At 34.7% G+C, this 18,322-nt stretch overlaps 2 protein-coding genes across 2 annotated transcripts; both read right to left on the bottom strand.

The window, feature by feature from the left end:
• Positions 1 to 246: 246 nt before the first annotated feature.
• LOC127792649 (protein NRT1/ PTR FAMILY 6.4) lies at positions 247 to 3,101 on the bottom strand. Its single transcript, XM_052323248.1, has 5 exons — positions 2,945 to 3,101; positions 2,744 to 2,864; positions 2,302 to 2,519; positions 1,427 to 1,968; positions 247 to 1,271 (listed from the first exon to the last, which is right to left on the bottom strand). Exons 1-5 carry the CDS (start codon positions 2,945 to 2,947, stop codon positions 401 to 403), a joined length of 1,755 nt encoding a protein of 584 aa, XP_052179208.1. The 5' UTR covers positions 2,948 to 3,101; the 3' UTR covers positions 247 to 400.
• Positions 3,102 to 11,112: 8,011 nt separating this feature from the next.
• Positions 11,113 to 14,915, bottom strand: LOC127791447 (endoglucanase 11). Its single transcript, XM_052321335.1, has 5 exons — positions 14,517 to 14,915; positions 14,214 to 14,426; positions 13,837 to 14,037; positions 13,489 to 13,743; positions 11,113 to 12,076 (listed from the first exon to the last, which is right to left on the bottom strand). Exons 1-5 carry the CDS (start codon positions 14,775 to 14,777, stop codon positions 11,405 to 11,407), a joined length of 1,602 nt encoding a protein of 533 aa, XP_052177295.1. The 5' UTR covers positions 14,778 to 14,915; the 3' UTR covers positions 11,113 to 11,404.
• Between the last annotated feature and the right edge of the window lie 3,407 nt (positions 14,916 to 18,322).

An 18,322-nucleotide genomic window follows, 5' to 3' on the forward strand; every position in this document is an offset into this window, starting at 1 on the left:
CAACTAAATTTATTGTTGTATTGATGCAATAACAATTTTAAAGTTGAGTTTAAATCTTGTTAATATAGTTAATTTTTTTTAAATAAGATACAAAAAAAAATATTTAAAAAATATTTTATTGACAGAATTATATATAATATTTTATTATATAATAATACAGATATAGATATAGATAGATATATATTTGATCAAATATTATATAAGAAATTTATTTTTCTCTGTACCTTACGACGAGAATGGAAGACAAATTCAACTAGGATAATTTCCCTGCCATAGGGGCTAAAAATGCACACACACACACACACATATATTTTATATGTTTCTAAGTAATTAATTTGGAGATTATAATAAATATGATGTTGGAAAGGAGAGGGTGTCAAGCTTCATCCTTATCCTTGGCTCAATGATTGTTCTCTGTGTCTTCAACTTTGTCATTGTTCCAATCCTTGAGCTGCTTCTCCCCATCACTAGGACCATACTGATATTGCTGGACTTTGTATTGGTGTCTGGTTGCAAAGGTGAGAAAAGCAAAGAAATTGAGCAGTGACAGCACAGCAAGCGTCAAGTAGAAATAATTGAGCTTTGCTCTGTTCAGGTTGCTTCTAAGCCAGCTCCCATCTGTCACCTTATCCACCAATGACACCAACAGACTGCTCACAAAGTAGCCCATCGAGAGGGTGCTGAGGAAGAACCCTGTGCTCATGGATTTCATCCTTTCTGGTGCTTCTCTGATGAAGAACTCGAGCTGTCCAACGTAAGCGAAGGCTTCCCCCGCGCCCACCAAGAAGAACTGGGGGATCAGCCAGAAGGCGCTTATTTGTGTCTTCCGCTCCACCGCCACGTCTCTTCTTCGCTTCTCGACCATGGCAGCAGCCACCATGCCAATCACTGACAGAATCAGCCCCATTCCAACCCTTTGGAGGCTGCTGATCCCTTGCGCGCTGTGGGTGATTTTTCGCGCCAGGGGGACGAAGACACGCTCGTTTAGGGACGTGAATAGGAGAATGGTGAGGAAGAGGAAGACGGAGAAGGAGCCTGCAGGGACAACAAAGGAGCCCATATGCCGGTCCATGAAGGTAGCTTGCTCAATCGTGAAGGTGTTCATCTGTGAGTAGACTGTCCAGAAGAGGATACATGTGGACCATATTGGCACCAGCCTTATCGCCATTTTCACCTCTTCCACCTCTGTCACAGTTGAGACTATCCAATGGTTGCTCCTATTTTCGTCTGCAGCTCCATGGGCATCCAATATTGCAGCCTTGTCCAGACACCTGCGCATGTTCCATCATATACATACATATATATATATATATATCAGTTGGAAACTTGTTAATTTCTATACATGAAACATGAAAAGTTAATGTGCTTATTGTGGATTCGCTGCTCTATAGATATAGAATTCGATCGAGTTTATAGTCATCATAACCTGAACTTGTGTGTGTGGGAGACTTTGGCCCTGTGGTACTCATTCAAGTGGCTAGGATCACTAGGGTAAGGGAGATTCCTCTTCTTCCAGGCCAAGAACACAACCCTCCAAATAACTGTTAAGGGGCTGCCCCGGGGCTTCTTGTAGCGATAAAGCCGGGTTCCACAGAGCAGGATTGCAACCGCTATGATCATTGTTCCTCCTGAAATCCCATATCCCCATCCTCTTCCCACATTGTCCTGAATGTACACCAGAATTGTCACAGCAAACAGGGAGCCGGTGCTGATGCAGAAGTAGAACCTGTTGAAGAAGTAGATCATGGACTTCTCCTCCTTGGGGTCTCTGATGTCGAATTGGTCCGACCCGAACCCCGAGACGTTGGACTTTATCCCCCCGCCGCCCAGCGCTATCATGTAGAGGGCGGCGTAGAGCAGAGCTAGTTGGTGGCCGTTGGCTTCAATGCACTGCTGTTTGCTTGAGTCCCTGCAGGGAGGAGGCCTCATGCTATGGATGCTCGTGGCCAGTGTCAACAACATCACTCCCTGTTCCAAATTATCTACCGTTTCAGTCTACTTTCTCTAAATAGTTTTGCACAGCAGTGATGGGTATCACCCAAAAAAAAAATGTCCGAAACCTTAGTGCCCGGGACAGTAGAACGATGGTTCTACCCTGGATTGAAAGCTGGCCGCTCAGCTTTCAATGCAGGGGCAGACCCGTTCTTTAACATCTAGGAGTCGCTACATAAATCATTATCCAACACTATTACTAATTTCTTCTTTACATTTATTTGCGTAGATAGATCGAGAACATGGGATGAATGAAGCATTTCCTATATATTCTGCTTTCATAGCTTCAACCAAGGCTAGCTTAATTACCAGACCAGTAATGGAAGCTGAGATTGCGACGGTCAGATAACGGCCAAGTCTGGCATCGGCGACGAAGCCGCCAAGAAGGCCGAGGAGATTGAGAGTTCCCATGAAGTTTGTTACAGTGTTTGCAGACTTGGATGATGAAAGATGCAAAACTCCAACCAAATAGGTAACTAAATTCATGGATATCCCCATCACACATATCCTCTCCGATAGTTCGGTTCCTGCAGCAAATTAAGTTGGTTTCTGTTGTCAAAAGCATGCTCATACTCGTCCAGAATGAAAAGAATTTCTAGCTGCTCATGCTATTCAGATAGATGGAGATCTTTCTGATCATATGCGTAAGTTTCGTGTATGAGCATAGCGCAATGAGCATCTACATGCTCATGGACATCTTTCTCCTTATGAAATGTCAACTAGAAGCTGATTCATGCTTAAGAAAAATCACCTAAGATGAGGCCTGCGGCCAGCCATCCACCAGTCCTCGACTTGTCGGCTGGATTTCCACGAAAATCCAGGATGGCTTCATCATTAGCAGCATCTTTGCCAGCACCACTATCAACTAAAACCTGTCAAAGTGAAAGAACAATAGGTAAAACAGAGAAAGACTGACAAATTAGAACCAAAATTGAAGCTGTTTTGATCTCACCATTGATGCAGGAAGAAGAAGAAGAAGAACGCTCGTGTGTTATATGAGCTTCCAAGGTTGCTGCTAATATAGAACAGAAGGGGAGAATGAATGATTGGGAAAGAATGGAGTCCACATATATATTATAAAGGTGAAAGAAAGATTCTGAGTTATTGCGGGTTTGTTTGCTCTGCAAACTTTATGGAATTATCAGTCCGTGGTGGCCATAGGTGCTCATAGCCCAGAGCTGAACAAGCCATGGAAAGTGACATCTATTCTTCCCAAAGGTGAATTCTTATCTCTAAGCTACCCTCTTTTTTCAGAAATTTCACACAGTAGAAACCACAATCAGTTTGGACTTTGGGCCATACTGATTCCAAGTATCCTATGGTGCAATTTTCAGTCTTATATATAAATATATATATATATTTATATATATTTCTTGATTTCCTTTTGCAATCAGTTTCATGTGGGATATTAGGAGGTGGGTTTGTTGGTTTCAACAAAACCCAGAAGACATATTGCAAGAATGATTATTAAACTTAGACCTTAAATTTAGTAATAGTTGTATTTGTTTCCCCTTCCGTTAAAGAAATAGGGAAAGAATAAAGCAAGTTTGATAAGAAATCTTTAGACAATGATAAAATGAAATACACGGGTCTTACATTAGATATCGACATTGATGGTGCTGGTGACTAAAACTTATATTGCCCACTCAACTTTAAGTGACAATAAGACTTGAAGTTTTAGTTATTAAATAATTAATGCTATATAGATAAAAACAACAAAATCGTCACCTCTATTTCTATTATCGCACCATTCTTACAAAATTTTTTGAGCTAAAAAAATTATCGTAAAATGTTACAATAGATCTTTTCTTTCTTTTTTCAGATAAATTCTACTCAAATCTATTGTGAATCAGACTATTTTTACGATCACCCCCTTATTATTTAATTTTTATATTTTAGGCCCTTATTGTTTACGAAAAAATGAAAATCATAAGAAATATCAACTAACCTAATTAAGAGTTTTTTTAAAAGAAAGACTTAAAGATTTAAATATTAAAATTAAATCACATTAAGTGGAGTTTGGTACGGGAGAAGTTTTTAAATTTCTGGAATTCATAATTTTTGTAAATGCTTTCGAAAATATTTGATTTTTAGAATTTATGTAATTATATGTTTGGTTAGATTTAAATATTCTCAGAAATGTTGGGTATTCTTTTCTAAAAATCTTACATTCTTATGTTTGGTTTAAATGCAACATTCTTAGAAATTTATATATTTTTTTCTAAAATTACCCTTATTTGATTTTTTGTTTAAAAATAATAAACTCCTTCTACTATATAAAATATTAGGACCCATAACATCTTTAAAAAGTCAAAAAATGTCATTTTTTATACATTATGTATATATATGCCTGTGTATATATATAATATATATATATGTTTGTATGAATATTTATTTTAATATATATAATATTTTATAATAAATAATATAAATATATTATATATATATATATATTATGTTGTTATAGGGTTATAAAAGAGTAAGGGATATTTTAGTTTTCTTTTTTTTTGGTTAAAAAGATTCTCAAGTCCATGGGAAATTTAAATTCTCAACTCCCATGAAATTTTTTTTTATGAGAAAGTTATTTAAAAATTATTTTCAAGAATCTTATTTTTCATGATTTTTTTATAAATTATATCATATATAAAAATATAAATTCTTAATTTAACATTTTCAAGAATTTTAAAATTTCTATCGTTTCAAACGCCGAGTCTTTTGTAAAAAGAAACCAAACCATAAAAAGTTGAGATAAAATTTATTCTTTTTTTATTATAAATCCATTCAAATTCAACTCAAAAATAATGAAAAAAATGTGATTATTCCCAGTCATAAACCTTGTGGTAAAGTGGCTGTGAGCCACATGTTGGAAACACAATTTAATTTCATTTTAATTGAGGAAATAGGAGATGGACACTGTCACATGTGGCATTGGAGGGAAGGCTTTGTTGCCTTTTGGTGATGGAATTGATGATTGATCACTTGTGGAGGGGGGTGAGAACAACATTTTGCTGACAAGAAGCACAGATATGCACAAGAGGAACCCTTAACGATATAACGCAAAGATCCCTGTGGTCCTTCTCATGATAATGCAAAGGTCCCTGTAAGTAAGCATGCTCTACTTTTAGCCTTTTCCTGCAATTTGTGCCACTCATTTGGAAAATCATGGGCTTGGCTATGGCCGTCTAGAATCTTACAGAGTTAATTTCCTCCCGACGATGATGATTCTCCGCACGCATTTAGAAGATTGAGATATCATATAAGTTATAAATTTTATTTTATTTTTATGTGAAATTATATAATTATTTGTATCTATTGATGATCAAATTTCAAATTTTAACTCATAATGAACATATTGATTCACCTAGACTATCAATTCTAAAAAAGGTGAAATGGTTCAGGTCAAAATTTGTTTGTGATCGGGAATTTCTTAAATTTTTCACGTTACAAAAAAAAAAAAAAATCTTATATATTTAGAGTTTGAATGATACCAAAAAAATACATCACCTATTTATTTTATTATCTACCTCAATTACATGGAATCTAGTTAGTCAATTATTTTTAAAAACTAAATTAATTATATTTTTTTAAAAATTTACTCTTTTGCTCCAAGCACACATAAATATTAAAATTCACCCAATCTGAACTTTTTAAAATTAGCCAAGACGCCCCCCTCAAATAACCAAACTTAAAATGTCTCGTGACTAATTTTAGAAAATTTAGTAACTGAATAGACGAATTTTATAATTTAGGGGTGTTTAAGCCAAATGAGAAAACTTGATGATATCTTATTTTTACCTATATATCTTATATTTTTGTAAAGTTATTATAACTTATATATATATATATATATTTAAGTGTCTTTCACCATTTTTTTTCTAAATCTAGTTTCACCTCTTTTATTAACTTCTCACTTTACTCCACCAAGACTCAATTAAATATGATATTAAAATGGATTTTCACATAAACTCTATATAATACTTGAATTCAACCTCCATATAATTTGAACAAGGTAATCTATTGAAAAATTTAGCATACACTATTGAGATAGAATCATATTATAAATATATAAAAAGCCTTCTTTTTTTCTTATTAAAATTGAAAAAAAGAAATCACTATCATGGTAGCTTTTACAAGCGTTTAATTTGAGTAAACACTTGATTTGAGTAGTTGGTATATCTATGGCATTAAAAAATAATAGCCATTATTATCATACATTGATCTTGACCAAGAGATGGAAGTGTATTATCTATTGCAAGTAAATTCATTTTCCAAATCATTTGTAAAATAAATGAGTGCAAATCGAACTTACGAGTTCTTAGAAGTATTATTTTTACCTATGATATCTTTTTTACCCGACTACTTCTCTTGGTGATAACATGCAATTTAAGTAATTAAATAACGTGATATTACATTATATGTAATAAAATAAATGCGTACATGAAATATTAATATCAAGTTGGTAAAGAAATTATTTTTACATTAAGACCGTATATTTCTCAAGTTGTGGAGGTCTATCTACAATTATCAAATCTTTCGATATCAACTCATGGTCCTCATCCCATCCCATTCTAGCTAAAGGATATTGAGTCACTCGCATGGGTCAAACTCTCCCAAACTATCTGAAACTTTTCAGCTCAACAATTAAGCCACTTGTTGCAATACAGTAGACAAGGAGTAGAAGCAAAGAAGAAGAATAGAACAAACAAGAAACCCAAGCTTTGCAATCTCTATTCTCTTTTCCTCAAACTCTCCATTTGTGCCTCAAATTGGTTCATTGGTTGCCTTTCATGTGTCTCTCCCCAAAATTAATCATCAAAGACGACACATGTAAGCTATTAAATCTAGCAAAGATATTTAAAAATATCGGTCAATCGTTTCATATAAATTGGTCATATAACTTAGTTTTTTGGTAATTGTGGTCACATAACTTAGTATTTTGGTAATTGTGAATTTAGGCTCTACTACTGTTGGAAAGGGTGATCTTTAATACCTAAACCAAATAAATTTTCCAAAATATTCTTCCTTTTTCTATTCAAACAATGATAAAAACAAAACAGAAAAGTGAAGAAGGGGGAAGAAAGGCGAGTGTAAGATGAGCATCGGTGGGGCAGAATGCAAAGGATAGAGGACAGCTCTCAGCTCTGTCATGTCAATCAAAGCTTGGGTCAATGATTTTAAGTTGTTTTCTTCTTCTTTTCTTTGTATTCAGAAATGATGATAAGTTTGATCCATCCAAATAAAGTGACATAAGGGCTTACTTGCAAGAATTGGATTCAGTACAAGACAGAATCACATGACAGGGGCTCGGCATGTTATCCGCACCCACAAAACCCACCAAATTTAGGGTTTCTAGAATGTAATGTGGCCAAACCGCCATCATAATTCATGTATATCATATGAATTTTCTTTCTTGAATAACATATTATTATTGTTAAAATATAATAATTTTATTTATAAATTTGAAAAATTAGACATAATAAGTATAGATAAGAGAATCAAGATGATTTATAAGTCGAGAGAAAATAAAAGATTGTTGCTAAAAAAAAACCTCACATCGCTATTTAAGAAGAAGAGCTCGTTTTGTTGTCCAAGAAAAATTAAGTTACAACACAAATAAACGAATATAAATTTAATTAAATTTTCTTAATATTAGTTATTTTTAATAAAATTTGATTGTTTTAAGTTAAATCATATTTTTTATATTTTTGTTTAATTCAATTTTGTTATGTATAAATTTAGTTAATTTGTCTTATTTATTAAATTGCTCTACAACATACCCAATTAACTCAATGCCATAATCATATATCTTATAAAACAATCATCCAATATCATATTTAGGGTTTCCCACTAAAGTTTAATTCGTTGGACTACTCTTTTGATTTTTGCCACTAACTTTTTTCATTCTATTCAATTACCTTATTAATGTGTTTATTAATCTTCATATTACATATCTAAACTATTTTAATCGTATTTTGTTATAATTGTGACTCGGAATTCAAATTTGATTGTGATTGAAACTTTTAATTTGATAATGATTATGACTTTAAATTTGACAATTAAGATCTTAAATTTGATTATGATTGAGATTTATCTCAATTGAAGATTTATCTTCTTAACTCATTTTTTGATTAGAATATAATTTTTTATTTATATGTACAAATAAGTTTTAGTTTTATAAATAAGTGTCTAATGTCCTGAAATTAGTGTAGCTATAATCATAATGATATTTTATTCTTTTTGTCCATAATTTTTTTCAATTTGGATTCCATGAACTAACTTGCTCTATTTAATTTTTAATTAAATTTTGATGGTTAACAAAAATGATATTTTGTACCTAATTGTTTTTAATTAATTTATAAAATATTTTGGTACAATATATGTATTATCAAAATTAATATTTTCTATTAAAATTATTTTTCAAGTAAAAAAATAATAAAAATATTTTTTTTTCAAAATTTAGACAAAAAATTAAATTTTTCACTATTGCTACAATACACTATAATATTCAAACCATTGGAGTAGTAATTAGACCGTTGGAATAGTAATCAATTGTTAGTAAATAATGCGCTACAGTGACAATAAACAGTATCTTCCAGAATGCTTATAAATAGGCTGAAACTCATTTTAGAGATTATTTATTGCTCATATTGCCTATTTAAAGCACTCAAAAGCTCCTAAAAGCTTTCAAACTTTCAAGCAATTCGAGACTCTCGAAACGTTATTGCAAATCTATCGAGGAGCCACAAGGCAAGAAAGAGAAAAAAGATTTTCAAGTCTATTCCGAATTTCTCCATCAAACTTGAGGTTATAAATTTATTTATTTATTTATTTGTATTTCATTGTCTTATAAATTTGTTCTTAATTACTTATTTATTTGTGTCAAGTGTGGACAATTACTTGTAATCATTTAAATTATTGTTGTGAATTATATAAGATTTCTAGAATCATTAAAATCTAAGTGAATCTATTTTAGGTAAGCAATGGTGGAAACATTGGTATAATGGTTGCCTAGAACCCCTTGTAATTTAAGTGTGTATTTAGTTTTCAATATGAGTTAGTATGAAAATCTTGGTGAAATTGATTTAATGGAACTCCAATGATGATTAGACCTTGAGAGAGTGGACTAGATGTGTGTAGAAACACCGAACTACTATAAATTATCTTATACTTCATTTTATTTATCCTTGTTATATCTTATAGTTTGCATTTATTATTAATCTCAAACATAATTTACTATATTTATCAAATATATATTCTCTAATAAAATCATTAATCAAGAATATTTATTAAAATTAAAAAAAATTAATCACTCAATTCACCCCCCTTTTGTGTGGTCATATCTTAAGGGACCAACATGGTTTCTATATTAAATTTTGTATTTGTTTGTGGGGTTGATAGTTTGATTATGGTTTGTATTCAATTTGAAATCATAACAAACAGCTCCACCTTAACACGAAATTCAAATATTAAATTATTCATAATTCTTTCTCTCAAAAAAATCACAAAAAATTAATCTAATTGACGAATACCAACAAAATTCACACCATGGAGAATACTAATTGAATCCACACAATGGGGAATATCAATCAAATCCACTCAATGGGGAATACCAATTAAATCCACATAATAATCACTAGAGTGAATATCTTCAGCCACAATCAAAGTATAGGCAACAAAATTAGTCTCAATATATCTTTATTGAGTTTAATGACTCCACATTCACTAATATAAATCCTTTTCGTTCAAAATTACATGTATCTTAATCTACCATAACGAAAATCTAATATTTCAATCCAACAATGGAATATCATAGTTCAAAGTAACCATTATGACAATTAAATAATCTCAAATAATATTAAATGATCAATAAATAAAAGCTCAATAGAAAAAAGACCAAGATAGCGAATCTGGGCAACAAATTTGGGCGAATCAAGGTTGGATAAACTTGACAGGTCTAATCTAATCTGCTGGGTTAGATCTGATCGGATCTAGGCAGAGACAATCTGGGCAAAGCTTGAAGCTTGAATCGTGTGTCAACGACGAAAGCTAGATGGTTAGCAATGATTGAGTCCTGAAGGCTGACAGCGATGGCGACTGATGGTGGTGACTTGGCAACCAATGGTGACAATGACGAAGGATGCTAGAGTCATTGTCGATAATGGTAGAAGGCAAAGAGACAATCAACGATGGTTGGTCCAAAAACGAAAACAATGGCAATAGGATGTAGATCGACAACAATCAATTTCGACAGAGAATAAGGTCGACGGCGACGATGGTGGCAAGCCAAGAGATGGCCAATGGTGGCGGAGGTGATAGTGGTTGACAATGACAAAGGTAGCAATGGTTGATAATGGTAGAGGCGACACAGCCTACTAAGTAACAAAACCCTAGTTGTGGATAATGATGAAGAAGTGCAGATTCAACGGTTGAGATCTATCAAAAGTTGATGATTTTATTACAATCAGTTTGTTATGATTTTAATTGTGATTTTGTTTTTTATCCAAAATCATAACATATTTAATAACTTAACTTTTTTTTAATAAAAGTTATCTTTCATCTTAACCTTATTAACCTTATTCTCTCAATAAAGATGCAAGCCGGGTAGGCAGAGTGGACCAATCATTTTTAAATTAAACTATTAAAATAATAAAATAAAAACATTATTATTTTGAAAAAAATAATATTTTTGCATGACAGGGTACCTATTCTATCACTATGATTTCTTTCCACTGGTTTGAGCATTTTGCGACAACTTTATTAGTATTATGGGTTTTGCTAATAAATGTTCCTAAGCTATTCCTTAATGCACTTATTTTTAGTATTTAAATATTTTTATTGTTTAATAATAAATATGTCATATTTTAAAATACTTTATTTATTAATAAAAATACTAAAAATCAAATACATTAAATACACTTTAAGGAGCCAAAACCCTATTAATAATAGTAGTGTTGAAAGAAGAAGAAGAAGAAGCAAATTATGCATTCTTGAAAACAAATCCCCAAAATTACCAAGTTGAGTTTACAAAGAAAAGGGATATAAATAGTGAAAGAGATACTTATTAATATCATCCTTGAATTCCTATTATGAACATAATTAATGGGAAAAAAAAAACAATTAGGTTACGAGCTCAAAACTGAAAACTCAGCCACATACAGTAAAAGGGCGTTCCCAAATCCCAAATGCCCCATCATCCCCGCTTTGCAAGAGTTCGACAAAAGTGCCAGATTTTAAACTTTTCCTTTGTCTTTTTTTTTTTGGGGAGGTGGAAAAGAGGACGTTTACAATTTAAATTTAAATCTGATACCTCCGATTATGAAAGTGCAATCATATCATTGCCACTAAAACTCGCTATATATATATATATATATATCCATCTCTTTGACATGAAGTCAATTTACTTGAGGTGTCTTTAGGAAGCAGCAACCAGGAGGGGGAGATTAGGCTCATATTGAACACTTCGGCCCTGCAATTGATTCAACATGGCCAAGACACCAACCAAAGGGGCTGTGTTGTAGGTGCAAGCCTCAGTCTGCATATAATTCCACCTTTCATCACTGAACTTGTCTTGACAATCTGGGCCCCCAACCAAGGCCCCAACCAAGACATTAGGGTTGGGCCCATCTTGGCTATACCAATTGTCATACCCTTGGGTGCACCCAATGAACGCTTTGTTGTCTCTATATGACACAATGGATGCCCCTCTGTGGTGCACCCTTGTGGGGTATCTTGGGCCAAAGCCCACTAAGTAGCTCATGTTCATTGGGTTGGAGCCCAAGATGTAATCGACTTGGGCTTTGGCAAGGTCCAGGAGGTCTTCAGGGTTGGCAACCCCTGCATGGCAATGGAGGAGTTTCCCGTTCGATTTTTGGAGGAGTCGGGAGTATACCGAGAGAAGGAACGACGCCGATGACACGTACTGCATGTTGTTCCACTGCCGGACGTATAGGAGGCCGCCGGGGGTCCGCTCAACGTTGTTCCCGGCGGTGTTTTTGCCGAGGCATGAGCAGATGTAGTACTCGGCCTTGGCCCGGTACAGCTCTAGGATGTGTCTATGCTCCCTGTGCTTGTCTTGCATTAGCAGCTGCAAAATGCAAGGAAAATCAGTGAGATGAAAACAAAAAACTTGTTAATCTATTATTAATCACTTATTAGCTTAAGGAGGCAAAGACAACAAAATGGCAAAACCAAGTTTGGTGGTATGATTTGATTGGTTTACTGATAAAGAAGAAGCTTAATAAAATCATTACAATAATTATATGAACGTAGTTAATTAAAAATGCTACTATTGGATCATTTTAAATTAACTTCTTCACACATGAAACATGAATGTCGTTTTCCAAAAGTTACGACCAAACTTGAGGTCAAACAGCCATGAGCATGTGGATCTATTCCAGTAATCAGAGGTTCTGTCACATCCAATTAATGGCCCAACACCATCATGTAGGACACAGAAACTCTAAATAGCAGGCCCCATTCCACAGTTGATGATAGAGCCACCATCCTACATTAACGGAGTTGCATAGAAAAAAGCAAAACCATAAGAAAGAATTTTATAGTATCTTACTAGTTATACATCTTTCAAATTTCTCCAACAATAATAATAATAATATATATTGTCGGATTAATCTCTAATTTTAGTGAGAGAGATTGATTATTGCATTCTACTTTACCAAAGGTATGGATTTGGGAAGCAGGAAAATAGCATTCTCAGTGATGAGTTAGCAGCATCTAGAGGTTGCTTATGTGCAGATAAAGCATTAGAATTTAGAGGCACATGGGTCTGCTTTACCCCTTCCCTGGCAAAACTGATAGATGCCTTCACAAACCCACCCCTGCCTCCCTCCCATCTTTAAATCCTGAAAAGTATAAGGGCATCTTTGATTGTAATTATTTTCCATAGAAAATGTTACATCAATCAAAAAATTTTCATGTTTGTATGTTTGATTGACTAACATTTTTCATGAAATATTTTTATGGTACAATACATAGATAGGAATTATTTTCCATAAAATTAAAAAATACATTTCCTTTCCATCTTTTTCCAATCAAACCCACCTAAGTGTAAATCTAAAGCACATTATTTCACCTTTGAACCCGGGAGGAAAAGTAGCGCCTCTATGGCCGATTTGACAGGTCCACGGAGAAAATTTGAGAGAGAGAGAGCCAGAGACCCTCCAAGATAATTTGAAGTCTGAAAATGAAGTTTTTGGCCACTCCCTTCCAAATTTGGAATTTGGAGTCAAAGACCTCCAAGGGTTTGGTCTAGTCATAAGAAGTTATGATTATTATTTTTTATGGGCTTATGTTACAGAGAGAGCATCACCTAAAAAACGCAGTGTTTTTTGTTGGGTCTTCATACACAGTTAAAGTCGCGTGCAATACGCAGCAATCAATTAACATAGCTCGGATTCAATATTTGAATGATCTCACAGTAATGGAATAATCTACTAAACGTAGTCGGTAAAAAAGAAAAAGGAGTTGAGAGACGTGTACCTTAGCAACCATGATCTGGACTCCGGCATACTTAACATCCCAGCTGAACTCAGTGATGGCCCAGCCAATGCCGCCAAAGCAGTGAGCCTTGTTGACGACGTACTTGAAATACTCGCCGTCGCCGGTGGCCTCGTACAGCCACAGAGCCGCCCACAACAGCTCGTCCATGTACCCGCTCACCGACGCGTAGTAGTCTTTCACCACGCCCACGCTCCCGTCATACTTCCCTCTGTATTTGTCCCCAAATTCGAACAACTGCAGCCCACAACAACCAATTCAAAATTCATCCATTAATGGCTGCTTAATCCCTGCAGATTGATTCGCGATTCGATCCGATTTCATTTTCACCTGTTGGGCGTGGCGCAAGAGCAGGCGGGAGTAATGTGGGTTGGCTTTCCTGAACAATATCGAGGCGGCGGCCATAGCGGCCGCCGTCTCGCCGGCGAGATCTGACCCGGGGTTGTGCTCGTCGACCTTGTAGGCTTGCCGGGATGTCGTCATGTCCTCCGGCCGCTGCCAGCAGTAGTGGTCCGTGTCGCCGTCGCCCACCTGAGTCACCGAGCCAAATCAGTTTCAAGTTTTGACTCGGTTAATATGGGTTTGCTTTCGGGTTGTTCTCGGTTAATGAATTATTGCGTTGTTGCAGGATCATAGATGTAAACATTAACAACAAATCGCATTACTGTGTACGATTTATGGTATTGGTATCGGAGTTGATTCCGTACCTCTGCCCATAGCACATTGGGTCGGGTATGAGCTTTGATGAAGTAATCCGTCCCCCATTTGATCGCCTCCAGAGTGTGCTCCAGCTCGCCGGCGGCGGAGATGTCTTCGCCGTACTCGATAGCGGCCCAGGACAGCATTGTGACGGTGAACGCCATCGGCAAGCCGAATTTCACATGGTCGCCGGCGTCGTAGTACCCTCCGACCAAGTCCACCTGAAACGTCGACCGAACAAATCAAACAAACAATTCGCCAAACAAGATTTTTACTGCGTCGCCAAAACCACCGGCAAAACTTGAACCGACCCCTTGCTCGAGGCCGTCCGTGAGGCCTGAGCTGCCTCGCCAGGCGACGCGCTGGCCGTGCGGCAGGCGGCCGGACCTCTGAGCTTCGAAGTAGAGGAGGCTCTTCGACAGGGCATCGGCGTAGTCGATAGGATCGGCGGCGGCGAAAATAGCGGAGAAGAAGGAGATCAGGAGAAGGCTGCATTGGCGCCGAATTGTGGACGTTCGTAGGAGGTTCCCCTTCTTCTTCTTCTTCTTATTCATCGTCGGCGTGGTCGCCATTGAGCCGCCTTTCTCTCCTAAAGAGGTTTTAGGAGGGAAAGTGAAGAGAGAGGGGGAAAAGAGAAGAGAGCTACGCTTACTGCATGTGATGTGGCATTTAAAGCGTTTCACGAAACCGTCACCGACTCGCGCTCTCTCTCTCTCCCCCGTCCCCCCCATCTCCCTCGGCGACACCAATACAGTTTTCACTCTCACGTGGAAGTGTTTTCGTGTAATAACGCTAATTGCCTAACACGTGGATGGGGTGTTTGTGAAAATATCCCACACTATGATGGCATGTCGTGTAAATTACTTGGGTGTTTTTGTGTAAATAATATATATATATATATACTCGGGTTAAATATTTTTTGAGAGCATGACGTGGCAGTTCAGTAGGAGATTGTCACGCTAGTGAGTTTGGGTTCTGATAAATCTCAAATGTGTTATAATATCAATTTGTTACCTATTATGAAAAATTATTTAAATAAGAAAATACATAACATATTTTTGAAACAAAGTGAGAATGGTAAGAGGGTTGCCGACACACAAGACGGGATCATGGATGGTTCGTGGGGAATGGGGTCTGAGGAAGATTTGGGGGCAAGATTTCCCAATTAATGCAATTGGAGGGTTCTATGTTATGTTGTAAAATAATAATAATAATAATAAGGTGATATGAATCTTATCTGAGGGTGTAATAAGCAATTGAAGTTATCATTGGTATATTCAGCTCATATGAAGATCCCCCGGTTGACTAATTTCAGATTAAAGAATAAGAAAATACTACTTGCACATAATGAATGATTCAAAGATATCAATAAAAATATTCTTACTTGTAATTGCTTCTCTTTCATTTCTCATGACCATGACTGTTTCCTATGTTCTCTCTCTCATTTTCATGGGCACCTCAAGCAATCCCTAACAGTTATCGCCTCTTTTATTGTTGACAAAATAACGAGTGATTAAAGAATTTTTGAGTCTTTCTTTGTATATCTAATTATAAATTTTTATTTTAGATTTTGTTGTTTGATATGAGCAAACGTCTTCATATGATCTAAGTCACAATGAATTCGATTTTGAGTTCCTAGGCAACACCGTTGATGAACCTTACCTAAATTAGACCAATGTTTACATTAATAGCGTCGAAAACAGAAAATAAAGATCCCCAAATAAAGTCTTATCAGACTTTATCCATGGAGACTTATTCCAATGAAGTCCAATCGGGCTTCGTCCTCCCATGGAAACTTACTCCAATGAAGTTTAATCGAGCTTCATCCATGGCCGCAACGAAGTTCTCTGATTTGCAGTAGAGAAGCACTTGGAAATGTCAACAACGGTGGAGGGTGGGGACGACAAGTTTCTCTGGAGAGTTTCGTGAAAGTGATTTGAGATAGGGGTATTTTTATTATTTTATCATATATGTATAAAATTATGCATAAATCTCTACTTGTATGAAGTATTGCCCAAAAAATAATATGGGGGCTTAATTAAATTGTTCATAATATCTGGATCCCTGCTTAATTAATTGATTGGCCTTGGCAATTATTTATCTCCAATTTGGGAAAGCTTTCAATTCTCCCTAATTTAATAGAGACGTATCACATCATATATCATTATTAAATGCTATTTATATTTGTTAATTCATTTTATTGACGTAGTCATAGTCATCCTAAAATCCTAATAACTATGGTATTGATTGGGGAATCAAATAAGGATAACGTTGTTAACACGCATTTAATGCAGTTAAGATGTATTTAGTGAAGTTTTAATCAATGTCACATGTATATTGCATGGCATATATATGCCCTTATCATCGTAACTTTAATGACTTTAATGAGAGCAATTAAGTCATAAGAGTTAAATAGGTGAGCTCCGTATAATCATTATATTTAAATTTAATCTTGCTATTTGGATAGAATCTATCTAAATAGAATTATTTTTTTTTGTCATTTCAATTATTAACGTTAGGATAATTATGTCATTTAATATTTTATTTACCAACAATACCCTCTTTAGTCACAATTCAAAATTTCATTCTCTCTCTTTCTTATTAATTTTAAATTTTAGTCTCTCACCTAATTTAAAAAAAATTTAGAATCTCAAGAGTCATAATGGCTTTAAATACAGATTATACTATTTTATTCGAATTGATTAATGCACGAGATCATTAAAGACATCAAATAATAAAAATATCAGTAATGAAACCCGCCCAATAATTTAGCCAACCCCCAATTTCTAGCGGACTACATCTAAATGCAGTCCACCAGATGCAGTGCTGCCTACTACATCTAAGATGCAGCGAATTGTATCCGCTGCATCTTAGATGCAGCCCACCAGCAAATTTAGATGCAACTCTCCAGCGGACTACAATCGCTGGCGAGCTGCATATGCTAGCGGATGCAGTCCGCCTAGTGTGGGCGAACTTCAATACAAATGAAGTCTGCCAGTTTAATTCGAGGCAAGTTGGTAATTTTAAGATAAAGATATTTTTATAATTTGATGTCTTTAGTCATTCTATGCGTCAATTAATTCGGACAAAGTAAAATAATTCATGAATGAAATAAAATAGAAAGAGAATACATTGATTACGGTCAATGGTGTGCTGCCACCTAAGTATCATGATTGTCATTATTTATTTTCATAACTATTTTTTTTCTTTGGAAATGTGGAAGTTTAATATGTTGGGCAGTAATTTTAGACGGGGGTTTTAGACGAGTGAAGTGTTAGAATTTTTATAAGTTTAAAATTATCTTTTTATTTTGTTTAATATAATTAAAATATTATAAAATAAGCATTAAATGTCTTTCTATTCGGATAGATTCTATCCAAATAGATTTATCGATTTAAATTATCATATTATTATTACTTAGTATAAATGAAGTAATAACTTATTTACGAGATCAAAACTCTTTATCATTAATCAATATAAATGTTTTATATTTAAGACTAAGGTGCAATAAATATTGTTTAAAAATAAAATATATTTATTGTACATTAACCATTATCCTTATATCAATTGTTAGTATTACCCGTTTTTTAGATAAGGTGTTTTACTTCCATAAACTTTTTTTTTTTTTTTTTTGAAAGGTATTATTTGTGTTGCATTTTTTAATATTTTAGCAATTAACAAGAGTATTTAAAAGTTGAAAATAAGGTGTATTATACCTTAACTAATATTGTAAAAGCACTCTCTAATGTTACCCTCCGTCTTAATAAGTGGTCTAAAACTATTTCCTAATTTAGATTTCAAAAACAATTGTTATTATTAGTAATATATTTATAATATTAACCTATAAAGATATATTTAAATAATAATAAATATATCTTATTTTCAAATAAGATAAATAATTATGGGCACACCCAAATAGCTCTGAATAATCCAAATTTTAGATTGGGTCTTAAGTTAAAAATGGTTCAAAAATTGGGCTTATCTCGAGACTCGACATCAAACAACTCAAACTAACACCAAGGTGGGCTAGCGCCACCCAAACTTACACTCATAATCGATTTACTCGATTCATCTAAAGTATCACATATAATCGTTCACGTGGCCTCCTCTATGCCAC

The sequence above is a fragment of the Diospyros lotus genome, chromosome 15 (assembly GCF_014633365.1).
Source record: "Diospyros lotus cultivar Yz01 chromosome 15, ASM1463336v1, whole genome shotgun sequence".
Taxonomy (NCBI): Eukaryota; Viridiplantae; Streptophyta; class Magnoliopsida; order Ericales; family Ebenaceae; genus Diospyros; species Diospyros lotus.

What these genes read in the sequence shown, in the direction of transcription:
- LOC127792649 (XM_052323248.1), bottom strand. An exon ending in GGCCGCAGGCCTCATCTTAG is followed by an intron (nt 2,520 to 2,743) that starts GTGATTTTTCTT and finishes AATTTGCTGCAG; the next exon opens with GAACCGAACTATCGGAGAGG. An exon ending in TCCCACACACACAAGTTCAG is followed by an intron (nt 1,272 to 1,426) that starts GTTATGATGACT and finishes GAACATGCGCAG; the next exon opens with GTGTCTGGACAAGGCTGCAA.
- LOC127791447 (XM_052321335.1), bottom strand. Translation starts at nt 14,777, where the DNA reads ATGGCGACCACGCCGACGATGAATAAGAAGAAGAAGAAGAAGGGGAAC. An exon ending in CGGACGGCCTCGAGCAAGGG is followed by an intron (nt 14,427 to 14,516) that starts GTCGGTTCAAGT and finishes TCGACGTTTCAG; the next exon opens with GTGGACTTGGTCGGAGGGTA. An exon ending in CCAATGTGCTATGGGCAGAG is followed by an intron (nt 14,038 to 14,213) that starts GTACGGAATCAA and finishes TCGGTGACTCAG; the next exon opens with GTGGGCGACGGCGACACGGA.